This window comes from Temnothorax curvispinosus, unplaced genomic scaffold (genome assembly GCF_003070985.1).
Source record: "Temnothorax curvispinosus isolate PA1 unplaced genomic scaffold, ASM307098v1 QBEX01007025.1, whole genome shotgun sequence".
Lineage (NCBI taxonomy): Eukaryota > Metazoa > Arthropoda > Insecta > Hymenoptera > Formicidae > Temnothorax > Temnothorax curvispinosus.
In genome coordinates, this window is record NW_020216805.1 from 38,675 (window position 1) to 51,451 (window position 12,777).

General features: G+C 39.2%; 3 protein-coding genes across 12 annotated transcripts; 1 reads left to right on the plus strand and 2 right to left on the minus strand.

Moving 5' to 3' along the window:
• Positions 1–133: 133 nt before the first annotated feature.
• On the minus strand, positions 134–2,014 carry LOC112456640 (SET and MYND domain-containing protein 5). Its single transcript, XM_025019330.1, has 5 exons — positions 1,687–2,014; positions 1,272–1,564; positions 862–1,180; positions 614–791; positions 134–519 (listed from the first exon to the last, which is right to left on the minus strand). The coding sequence occupies exons 1-5, from the start codon at positions 1,747–1,749 to the stop codon at positions 200–202; spliced, it is 1,173 nt and encodes a 390-aa protein (XP_024875098.1). The 5' UTR covers positions 1,750–2,014; the 3' UTR covers positions 134–199.
• Positions 2,015–2,124: 110 nt separating this feature from the next.
• On the plus strand, positions 2,125–11,239 carry LOC112456638 (poly(U)-binding-splicing factor half pint). 10 transcript variants are annotated; one of them, XM_025019324.1, is made up of 12 exons: positions 2,127–2,255; positions 3,172–3,226; positions 3,569–3,736; positions 4,525–4,588; positions 5,132–5,685; positions 5,974–6,134; positions 7,621–7,679; positions 8,596–8,809; positions 9,147–9,633; positions 9,728–9,939; positions 10,040–10,433; positions 10,583–11,239. In XM_025019324.1, exons 5-12 carry the CDS (start codon positions 5,601–5,603, stop codon positions 10,690–10,692), a joined length of 1,722 nt encoding a protein of 573 aa, XP_024875092.1. In that variant the 5' UTR covers positions 2,127–2,255; positions 3,172–3,226; positions 3,569–3,736; positions 4,525–4,588; positions 5,132–5,600; the 3' UTR covers positions 10,693–11,239. The 10 variants fall into 10 exon arrangements, with proteins under 10 accessions (XP_024875087.1, XP_024875092.1, XP_024875095.1 ...); XM_025019327.1 differs by having other exon boundaries at positions 3,569–3,714; XM_025019323.1 differs by having other exon boundaries at positions 3,569–4,588.
• Positions 11,240–11,536: 297 nt separating this feature from the next.
• On the minus strand, positions 11,537–12,626 carry LOC112456642 (NADH dehydrogenase [ubiquinone] 1 alpha subcomplex assembly factor 2). Its single transcript, XM_025019333.1, has 2 exons — positions 12,524–12,626; positions 11,537–12,278 (listed from the first exon to the last, which is right to left on the minus strand). Exon 2 carries the CDS (start codon positions 12,262–12,264, stop codon positions 11,797–11,799), a length of 468 nt encoding a protein of 155 aa, XP_024875101.1. The 5' UTR covers positions 12,265–12,278; positions 12,524–12,626; the 3' UTR covers positions 11,537–11,796.
• Between the last annotated feature and the right edge of the window lie 151 nt (positions 12,627–12,777).

The following is a 12,777-nucleotide window of genomic DNA, read 5'->3' on the forward strand; positions in this document are numbered from 1 at the left end:
CATCCTACATGCTACTTTATTGATTTACATGAAGCTCACTTGGTGTACCGTATGTATGATAGCCGACTGAAGCGTAACAGGATATCCGTTAGAGATAATTGTCCATTAAGGGGGTTAGATATTGTTCGATATATATCTCGTATCTTGTTTATTATGAAAATTGTATCGTTATTCCTGTGCACCTTCGGCTCGGCACTCATCAGTCTTCATCGGATTCCTCCTCGTCAGACGTCACATCAGGATCGTTCGCTTGCGCTTTGCATTTGTCACAGTGACAAACGAACAAATACATGGAACTCAATGCCTGCTGCCTGGAATATCTACTCCTTTCGAGCTGGCACTCATCGAGGTAACTCGTACAGATTTCCTCGCCAACTTTTATATCTCGTATTGCTTTTAATACTAAAGTATTGTTCGAATAAGGGAACTCAACGACTGCATTTGGTACACAGCTATGATTCACCGACGACTGTAGAATGTACAGTCCCGACCCTTCATTATTTAAAAACGGTCCTACCGCTGCGAAATAAATTTTTAGAAGTTACAAAAATATTTTATTAAGTGCGGCATCTGGAGAGAAATAAATTATAAGAATATAAATAGATAAAACTACCATCGTCCATGGCGTCATAAATTCTCTCTATCAATTTGTCAATGTAAATCCTCTCGTCTTTGGGCAATTCTAAAGCGGAAACGTTTTTTACCCAGCGGCTGAATGAACTGGTACCAATTCCTTGTCCATTTGTTCCTACTAAAGCTAACAGACTTCTAAAACCGTCCGGCGTGAACCACTGAAAGCGACAATTTCAATTAATAATAATGTAACAATACGTTTAACAATAATATACATATATTACATACATGTGCGGTGTATTCGGTATTGAGAGCCTCCTTCATCATTTGCTGAAGGACGTCGATTTGGCCCACAAACTTCTCCCCCAACAGATAGTGTACAATTTCGTGCGTGTCGTTAGAGACGGTACGATGACAAAACTGTGAAAACATTGCTAGAGCCTCCTCCTTGTCGTTCGCTTGATTAACTACAGCGACCATCCTTGCTAGCAACATGATTGACGCATTTTCAGGTGGATAGTGCATTTGTTTCCACGTTTCGCACAACTGATTGAGAGGATGGCTCTCGTCCTTGACTCTCCCTTGCAGGCACAACGTACTGTGATACCTGAAAGAAGAAGAAGAATGAACAAACATGTTAATACAACACATGGGATTGAAAGCTGCAGCAAGCGTGTAAAAGTCTGACTTGTAATTACCTCTGAAAAGCTTCATTCTGGCACTCTACGCTACAATACTTGACTCCGCACAGGGGGCACTCGGTTATCAAGCTCTTGTTTATCTCGCAGCACTCCTTGTGCGGCACAACGAAGCTCGAATTGCCCGTCAGCCTGCGGACGTTCTCCTCCGCCGTTTCCAGCGGCCTTAGGCAGTGGTCGCACGCCAGGTATCCAAACTCCGAGTTCCACAGGAACTGACAGCAGGCCACAGGCCGCTCCTCGAGTATCACGTCCCCCTCTTTAAACGCGCGATTGGAGAACAGCCCTTTGCCCTTCGCAAAGGCGAACACGTAAATTAATAATCCATGGGAGTTTCTTGGGGGAACAAAGAGGAGGGCTTCATAGTGAATCATGGAAAATGGCATGCGGATGTAATCCGGGAGTCGCGCCTCACCTTCTCGTCGTCCACCACTTTGATGAAGAAGCCCTTGTCCGCCATAATCTCGTCGTCGATCATCCCGAGCGTGTCAAGCGTGTGCGAGAAGCGAACCGGGCGAGAAAAAAAGGAGCGACCCACCACGAGCCATTCGAATCCTAACCACGAGCGCGAATCGACGACCGCCCTGAAGGCTGTCACGGATCGCGCACCGCTCGAGTCAAATCGCTCGACGCTCGCCTCACGCCCGCGGGACGCTCTCGTTTCTCTTTCCCCTCAGCTGCCCTCAAGTCGCATTTTTTCGCGCGGTGCGAACGAGCGAATAAATAAACAAAAATACGCAAATGTAAATAATTCTACCGCGATTCCGCGGTGCCGTCCGACGGGCGCTCAACGGGGGGAAAGTGGCGCGGCGGTGCACGGTGCACTTCCGGCGCGCGGTACTTCCGCAAAGAAGAGGCGCATCGTCCCGCGAAGTGACTCGTTGCGCGTTTCGCGGGTTTCGTCAGGAATTTACGGCAGATCCCGAGGTCCTCTTCCGTCCCCGAAACGGCTCACGAGGAACGATGAATGGAACAATGGCTATGGTGAGCGAGTCCCTTCCGCGCGAGGAACGCCCACGGGGAACGCAGCGAGCGACGACCGCGGCTAACCCTTCGGCAGCGTAATGGCGATCGTACTCCGACTTTCGCCGACGCGGCTTGCCGATCGTCGGCCGCGTCGCGTCCGACTTTTCTCGCGCGACGTCGGACGGCACGGCGCCAGGCCGAGAGAGAAATGCGTCCAGATAACCAAATCTACCGAGAACAAATCTTGCAAAGTTGTCCGCTGTAAATTTCATTGGCAGAATGTCCATGAAAATGTAGAGGATAATCTGCTGATGGAATGGGATAGATAGATTGAATGCGAAAGCTAAGCAGAATCTATTGTGATCATTTAAATGATGTTTTATTTCATTTTCTTCTATTATGTATGTTCGGATTCTATTTGGTTTTTGTTGTTAGATTACATTGAGTGGAGAACACAGGTTCAAAGCGGATGTAATTGATGTCGATTTACTGAAATGTTCTGTTCAAATCTGCTGGTGAACTGCCAGTGTGTCGCCAACACTGCTTGCTACCAGACAAATATGTCAAAAATAGATTTTGCAGATTTTATGTAAGAATGTTAATAGAAATAGAATCTCTCAGCAGACCATGGGGTGGTAGATTATTAAATTAACAGAATCTGCTATTTCGTGATTTTATTTAAATGGTACTTTTTATTTAAATGGTTATAAAATTCTGTTTGGTTTCTGCTGGCAATCTGCAATCTGCTTTCTGATAGAATGCGAGCTCGATGTGGACTTGGTTGACGCTAATCTGTCATGGTATTCTGTTCAAATCCACTGACAAATTGTTAGGATATGGCAAACATTTATAATACAGCGGAATTTATAATACAGATAAAATTGTCAATTGTCGATCTTACTTTATGTTATACCAGGTTTGTTTTTGTTTGCAGGCACCGACGTCACAAAACAGTGCGGAGCCACCGGCGAAGAAGGCCAAAGTGGAAGGTAAATTGCTAATGCAGCCAGATAGCCGTTATGCCTGTGATAACTACGATATTATATACATAACTTTGTTAGTGGGAAACGCAATGAGACAGAGAAACGACAGCAAGTGTAATATGTGTATTAAGAACGAGAACATGACGTGGAAATGCGTACAATAGCTACTTAGGACACTCAGGTGCTAGTTTTCTCTTAAAAAAAAATGCTGCCATACTCTATAAAACTGCAGAATGCGTCTATTCAGAAGCAGTTTTGAGCATAAAATTTTCGGTAGGCTAGGGTAAATAGATGATGACTGTATGGCGCCTAAATCACACTAATGTATGGTTGTCCTTCTGTTCTGAGATGTTACAGCGGAGAGACAGTACAGAATCCGTGGCCTACGACTGAGCTGTGATCATGAACGTGCGCCAAACAATGAAAGACTACATTCGTTGAACAGAACAAATCAGAGTTTAACAAACTCCCACTGATACCGTATCTATTGCCGAGTACGATGCATACTTTAGATAGGTCAGCATTTTAGGGCTTAGAGTTTCTCTGTTCCTGATTATGAGCCTCTTTCGGAGGATAGGCGCCACTTTAATTCCACCGTTGTGAACAATAATATGTGAAATCTTATCTTTATCAATATGTACGGCATAATAACGATTAAGAGACATTTTTTTATGTATATGATTATCTCGTGGAGATATTACTGTCAAAAGAGTGATACCTCTACCTGCAAATATCAACGTATCTAGAGGCTCGTAATCGGGAGTGGCAATGGCGAAGGGTGTATATATTAAATTTGTCATATATCTATCGAACATGCATTTATATTATATTTGCATTAGGTGATAATGTCGATAAGTCCCAACACTTGGACGTCGATATAGCCATGGATGTGGCTTAGAGATTCTAATTGAATCTCTTTCAAATATGACATGATGAGAACGTGATATCCACTCCCGTTACGCCTTCGTCTTGACATTTTATTCTGCCATCGCTAAGCAGTATATACGCGCTAATTCGAGACATGTTATAACGATGTCCGAGTGTGCATGTAGGCGATGCGAGTGAAAAAAAGAAATTGACCGCAAATGCGATTTAGTATTACGTGACGTTGAACCGTTGAGTAATCGCATTCTGGATATTAATCGTGGAAAAAGAAAAGAAATTCACGTATCCGCATTTAAAGATCTCGCCATTGCTACGTGAAAATTTGTTAGGTTGAAAAGTGGTAGGTTGGAGAAGGCAAAGACTAAGAATATGGCGCAGAAAATGCACTGAGAGTATTCTCCTTTGCTTTGTGCTTACAGATTTGTGCGTCGCCTCAATCTCGGATAATTTGCGCACAACCGTCATTGCTCAGCCCAGAACACGGTTAGCTGTAAATCGAATGATCGCACAAAACTTTAAGAGCCTTTTTTAATTCATGAAAAAGTCGAACTGACTTCTGTTTTTCTGTTTCTGATTTCTGTTTCAGAGACTAGCAGACCAAATTGGTTATGAAACCTAATCTAATTATGACTAGTCTGATTTTTGGGGCTGATTGTGCAAACAGTACTTAAAGCTCAAATTTAAATAAGACACTCCTCGGCTAATGACTAATTTTTATCAAAGTTTAATGCATATGAATAATGTTCGGTCCATCTATTTTCTCTTACAAGTCGTATCGTTTCTGACAAAATTTCTTATCTTGTGGTCTTCGTACAATCTACGCTCTGTTTCTTCCAATAGCATGCATCAAACGAGAGATACTTCTTCGTTTCGATGTTTGCATAAATATATGGTTTTCATATATACATTTTGCATACATATCTCTACAATACATCCACATGCACACATCAACACACACCCATACAACCATATTTATTAAAAGAGTTGTAATATTCCTTGATCGTTTTAATTTCTGTGAACTTACAGTTTGGAGGACGGTTTTATCATAGCAGCTTCTGGCATGGCGTCACGGTACTCCCGTGTTAAGAAAGATATTCCACAATACGAATAAGAATAATGCGCCCGCATACATCAATGCGACTAATAGAAGTTTTACTAGCCTAGGGAAATAGGTCATCCAGCTGTTATACATCTCCGTGTACGAATCTGTACATATATAAATGTTTTCCCCAAAGATTGGTTAAAACAAACGTCTGATTGCTGAGACAGCAGTTATTTTTACATTAAATAATGAAAAAAAGAGTTTTCATGAATTGGATTCTAAAAATGTGAAATAAATGGCCACCCAATTTGCTAACGAGAGAAAGAAAGTAATCCTTAATCCATCGATTGAATCATTAAGAAATAACTTGGTGGCGTAACTGATTCTATTTAAAAATGAAATGTTTGAAATATCATTAATACTTCTATATCCATCCTTAATGCCAACTGTCTAATGCATAATTTCTTTATAGGAAATGCATCAGAGTTCTTATCAGGCCCCATATATGATCTCAATCAAATCGGCCAAGTCGTTGCTGGTACGTATAATGTTACATATATATATATATATATATATATATATTTTTTTTTTAAATTATTATCTTTAATCTTTTTATTTCATTCAATTTATCTTAGAAAAATGATGTATCATATTAATAGTGACATTAATTTATCTAAGTCAGTCCAATTCAAGTAATATTGAGCGTTGACAACCAAGATCAAATGGACATTTTGCTGATAAGATCTGATATGACTAAATATTCTTTATTGCTTTGAATTGCCTCAGATATCTGACTTACACATTTTTCTATTTCGTGATTTTACAGGACCTGGCGCCAAATATCTGACACTGCCTGGAATATTAGGAGCTGGTCTACCGAAAATTACTTCCGAGCAACAAGACACTGTAAATAGAGCGAAGAAGTATGCGATGGAGCAAAGCATTAAGATGGTCCTCATGAAGCAGACCTTGGCCCATCAACAACAGGTAACTTTTAAAAAAATTGTCAATCTTTGCTCCATTATGACATTCATAAAATTTAACATCATAATATTATAACTACACTTTTTATAGACACAATTATGTTCAATGTATAATTATTAATTCACACAACCATCATAACAATTTTTTTTTTAATAAAATATTTTATATTTCTTATAGACAGGTTTTTCATATGCAGCTTGGTGGAAAAGAGTAATTAATAACTAAATTTAGGTTATTTATAATATCTAACATATTTTACAGTACAAGTATGTTAGATATTATAAGTAACTTAAATCTTTTAGTTATTAATTGCTCTCTTCTAACAATCTGTATAAAAAAATCCGATGTTTACATATAAGAATGCATAATGGATGTACATGCATGAAAATCGCCGAATTTGCTTATTGCGAGAAAGTGATCAAAATTTGTGATAAAATTATTAAATATTATCTATTGGAATATTACATTTCAAAACTAGTTTTTCCATCTTTCATAAATTTGTTGAATATAGTATTACGTGCAGCTCTTTACTCGTCCATAAAATAAGCTGCTGATTAGCCAATTCGGTGATTAAGTTTAACGTATATAAAGTTTCGTTTGCATGATATATTTTATTTATATATATAAATAGTTGTCTCTATTCAGCTCCTTTGCCGATTATTTAATTGCAATATATAAAATAATATCGTATAGAATTCTGAAATATTTAATATATAGCTCATCCCGCCGAGTCAATTACTATACAGATACTCTAAAAAAATGAACATTAAGATTAAATTCTGATTGGCTCATTTTTTTCTCCCCGCAGAAAAATAAGTTGGTCCTGCGGCAGCAAGTTTTATTGCTAATGTGCAGGTTAGTGTCATCAGATCAAGAAAGAAACGATAAATCCGCCTTATGGTCGAACACTCCTAAACATATTCCCGAGTTGCTACCATAAGAAAAGGTTAGATATAATTTGTGATAGTATAGTCGGCGGGAGCAGAGCTGTACAATGCGAAGCTGGATAAGTTTTCGTGAATGCATGAATCTTCAGATGATTTAAACGATTCTTCTGAGCTCGACTACTTCGTCTTCTCTGTTTCGAAAAATAAGAGTGGCGCAAAAACTACTCCGAATTTATTAAAAAATGCAGCAAATAAAAAGAGAGAAATATTAAAATTGCTCTGAAACATTCGATATACAAATCATCAAATTTGTCTTATGTAAATTTTATAAATTTTCATAAGTTTTTATAAACTTTACAAATTATATAAATTAATAATTATTTTTATTAGAAAAATTGATACATTTTCTTAAAATTCTGATTTGCTTTAGATGCTTTTGTAGCATTAAGAGTAACGTCAATGCGTGTTTCCGATAACTGAAGAAGTCGAGCAAAGAAGTTGGAAAAATGGTAAAAGAGCTTCAGGGATTACTTGACTCAATGAGATGTATTGTAAATGGGGGAGGGATATCAATAGAAGGCCTTTGGTACTTTGTGTTGCAGCAAATGGCTAGTCAACGGAATCAGGTGCAAAGACAGCAGGCTCTCGCTCTCATGTGCAGGTTTGTTTGTTCTTTGTCTCAATCGTCGAAACTTCCGTGTGCAAGACCTAGCTCAAGAGAATTATACTCAAACGTTGATTAATTTTTTTTTTTTTTACAAAACACCTATTGGTTTTATATTTTAGTAATTAAGTTGTAAAGTGTATGAAATTAGAGAAGCGACTATTACAGAGTTATCAATATTTTCTCTATTTTTAACTCTAAAAGGATATCGACAAGTTTTCCAGTCACATTAACAAATTACAGAAATTAGTTCCCTGTAGCTTTTAATGTTATCCATTGTCCTCAGACGTCCTGGAGCAAATAAGTTGGTCATTATCCTTCCTATACATGTACATAGTTCCTTTTCACAGCATCATCATATTAATTCCTGTTAGTAATGATTTTCTTATCTCATAGTCTCGTATTATAATATTGGGGTAATTTTTAAGCATAAAAATAATATATTAGCAAAAATTTATTACATTAAGCCATAATAAATAGAAATTTTTTTATTTTATTTTTTTTTCTATGAAATAGATTATACTATATGAGAATTAAAAAAATAAATATTTTTGTATTAGAGAGATTGTGAATTAAATAAATATATTCCTAATCACTTATAAGAACTTTATAGACTATTATTTCTATGTGCAATATTTGTAAATTTTATAAAATATGTTGATAGATATATGCAACAATCTTTGAATCAATGTCTGTTATTAATATCGTTGTTTTTGCACAATTTATAACAATTAAATGAATATTTTAATATTAGAGATATATAATATTCTATTAATATAAATTAAATATGCTTTTTGAAATTCTAATGCAAATGACATATATGTGGAAATTCGAATAAAATTGAATATTGTTAGCAAGAAACTACAATTACATTAAGTAATATCAATATTAATAATATATAATTGTATGACAGGGTTTATGTGGGCAGCATCAGTTTTGAGTTGAAAGAAGATACAATCAGGCAAGCTTTCTTGCCATTCGGACCGATCAAGTCCATCAATATGTCTTGGGATCCCGTTACGCAGAAGCACAAGGGCTTCGCCTTTGTCGAATACGAGATACCCGAAGCCGCGCAACTTGCTTTGGAGCAAATGAACGGTGTCATGATCGGTGGCCGCAACATCAAGGTAGCAGGACGTACCTATATAACGAATTTCCTGTCCCCCAGCAATCCTATCATCCCGCCGGAGGTCGGCAAATTTTTATTTAGTCCAATACCTACGATCTTCGAGCGAATTGCGTCTAAACTGCAATTTGCTCGAAAATCTTAATTCATTAGTATACTTTTACTATGTGTACATTACTTTGAGTTCATTTTATTGAATTACATCCCATCACACATATTCTATGTTGTATATTTATTTAAAAAATTAAGTGAAACTATTAAAATTAGTTATTTAAATAATTTTGCATGTTGACACAACGCTAAAGAATACATCTTAGCCGTTATCTCATTTACCTTAGGTCGTGGGACGTCCATCCAATATGCCACAAGCGCAATCTGTGATCGACGAGATCACCGAGGAGAGCAAACATTATAATCGCATTTATATCGCGTCGATACACCAAGACCTGACGGAAGACGACATCAAGTCAGTTTTCGAGGCATTCGGGCCGATCACATATTGCAAACTTGCACAAGGCAGTTCGCCCCATCGACACAAAGGTTACGGCTTTATCGAGTATGAGACAATGCAAGCTGCGCTGGAGGCCATCGCCTCCATGAACTTGTTCGATTTGGGTGGCCAGTATTTGAGAGTAGGGAGAGCCATAACGCCGCCGAATGCACTCATGGGACCACCCAGTGGTACTAGCATGATGCCGACTGCGGCCGCGGTGGCCGCAGCAGCCGCGACAGCAAAGATTCAAGCGATGGACGCGGTTGCCAGTAACGCGGTCGCGTTAGGTCTCACTAAACTTGGGGCTGCCGCACCACCAATCCTGAATCAAAGTTCGTAATTTTTACATCTACATCGAACTCAAGTGTTGCAAGAGAAAGAGCGATCACTTTTACATTTACATCTTTACCATTGTTTCTGTTACAGCGCTTCCTGGCGTAGTACGACCTACTATAGCACCTGCAGCGATAATGGCACCACCGACGGTGGCAACAGTAGCGCCAGTGATACCTCCACCCGGCATAGCCATACCGCAAACCTTAACGCGACCGCCCGCTATTATCCAACCGATTCCTGGCCAACCGGTCGTTATACCACCTCCTGCTGTTGTCGCGCCTACAATTGTCGGCACGCCAATTGTAAGTATTTTACCAATATATTAGAATAAAAAGCATCGAAATAAAAAAAAAATATTGAATCTTCAACGTGCCAATTATGAAAAATCTAATTGCTCGTTAGATACCAGTTACAACAACTGCAAATTCCGATATTATGAGGCGAGCGCAGGAACAAGCGGCTCATCAGAAACAACAGGAAGAATTACAGAAGAAACTCTTAGAGGAAACGGAACCACAGACGTTGCAGCAGCAAGAGAATATGTCAATCAAGGGCCAGAGCGCGCGTCATCTCGTCATGCAGAAGCTTATGCGTAAAGTTGAGTCCCGAGTCGTTATTTTAAGAAATATGGTGGCACCGGAGGATGTGGACGAGACCCTACAGGAGGAGATTCAGGACGAGTGCTCCAAGTTCGGTGTGGTCGTACGGGTTATTATTTATAAAGAGAGACAGTCCGAGGATGACGAAAACGCGGAAGTCATCGTAAAGATATTCGTCGAATTCGCCGAAATGAACGGTAAAGATATACTTATACGTACACAGGGTGTTCCAAATTGATCGTACTTTCCGAATATGAAATAATCTAGAGATCGCCCTGTAATATATACGTATCGCATATGTATTAACAGTCTGTCATAATTATCGAATTGATTTTCATATTTTCAGAAGCGGAACGAGCAAGAGATTCGCTGAACGGTCGTTATTTCGGCGGACGACTGGTCAAGGGGGAACTGTACGATCAAGCCCTGTTTGATAATAGTGATTTTTCTGGTTGATGCGCAGAATGCTCTCGTTTGCTATGCATTAAGTTTTTATCAATTTAATTCGTATAAGAAAAACTTGACGTTGACTGACAGCTTGATTTTTATTGTTTAAACTACTATTTATAACGAAATCTTAGAATCACGCGTTGGGCAGTCAAAAAAGTCACACGATCACGGCTCCAATCGTAAGTTTGTAGTAACCAAGTCGCAAAATGTAATTAGAAACTGCACAGCGCGATCTGGAGCAGAAGATAATTCAAGTTTATCAAATGTGATTTAGAATGTCATACGTTCAACTTCTTTTTTCCTCCCCTCATGTAAAACGAAACTTTATACCATATCTACGTTATTCGTTTCGTGTCACGGGCAACCGCAATTGCAAACTTAGAGTCGTAGAGTATATCGAGAAATGAATATTTCGTACACCTACCCAGTATATAGTACCTTTTGTTATAATTTTGCGCCGAGAATGATTGTATATGAAAGCGATAGATCTTCATTTACATGTATAGAAAAGAATAGAATATTAATAATAAATCATTTTTCATATACAGAGTGACTCACTTAAGGCTTAACGGTTTAATATCCTGAACTGTGCGTTCAATTTTAATCATTCTGATTTTAAGTCTTGTAGGAAGAATCCTTTAAAGTGTCAAATTTAAATTCTCATGAAGCGTTAATTCCCATTAATCCCCTCTGAATGGTAAAATGAAGAGATGTAACTCTAAAATTTTTAATAGGAACCTATATTATCATCTATGTTAAAGAACAAACAACTTTTTCATAATTGTTTTAAAACCATTCCCTGGGAATTCTGTTAAATTCTTTATTGCATAAATTGTTTTAAAACCATTCCCTGGGAATTCTGCTAAATTTTTTATTGCATAAATAGAATAGTTATTTGTGTAACAAGTGTCGTAAGATGAATGCGGTAGCCGCACCCGGGAATTTTCATCTTTACACACGATTTACACTCCCTATTTTATGTTGCAAGTGCCTGGAAAGTGGTCTATCACGCACGCGTAGCGTGCGTAATGGGGCACTTTCCATGCACGTGTTGCATAAAAAAAACTTTGATCTAGAAATATACTTTACTATATAGACATGGCATCTTCATTATCTTTTATATGCGTCCTTCGGTTTGTAATCTTGACCAAAATCTTTGTAATCTTTGTAGACTGGAAAGTTTCCCGGAACATCTGCCTGAGTAGTGGACGAGGTAACAGGAAGATCTCTGGTATCTTCGCTCTTGGGGCGGTTCTCCTGTAAAAGTCTCGCTGCATTCTCCTTCTTGGTCATTGCCAATTGGTAATTGGTTTCTATCTCCTCCCGCGTGGGCGGCTCTTTCCTGCGGTATCTCAACCAGGCCTCCCATTCCCCTGGCCGCTCCTGCTCGAAGTCTTCCTTGTTCACCGGAACAAAATACCGCGGCGGTCTCTTCCGAGCGGAATAGCGGATCTCCTCCTCGTAGTATTTCGTGCCGTAGTAATCCTCGCCGATCAATTTACGGCGAGCGAAGCGAGGCTTCAGCGAGGATACAAAACTGTTCCAGAGCATCTTCATGACGCCACGTTCCTTAGCCATGTTGCCGCTATATACTGCAAACGGAGAGAAAAATTATCTTACACACGTGAAATACGTTTGACATTAATTGATAAACTGGTGAGAAGACATTGAAAATCTTGAACGTTGACAACAGTTTGACAGCTCATAACCTCGAAACAGCGCTCAATCGTAAAATGACTTTAGGTACAGCGAATAGCAACGTAACTTCTTTGGAGAAAATAAAATTTAACGTGTAAGGTGTCTAATCAACATAAAATTAGTCGCACAAGTCACATACCGTTCGATAAATGTATAAATAATCGCGACTGGTCGCGACCTTCTTTTAGGTTAGAATCAATCCGTTTTCTTCTTCCAAGATTCTGGTAACTTCGCGAGGCTCAGCAGTTCTTTCGTTCGATCAGGTTGGCAGCGTCGTCCCCCACTCGCGCGGCGGACAAGATGGCGGCTTGCTGCCACGTTCGAGGGGCGCGCGGGGCCCCGGGCCCCCAGCCCCCTCGATACGTCACTTCCAGGCGCGGTGGAGCGCGTCTC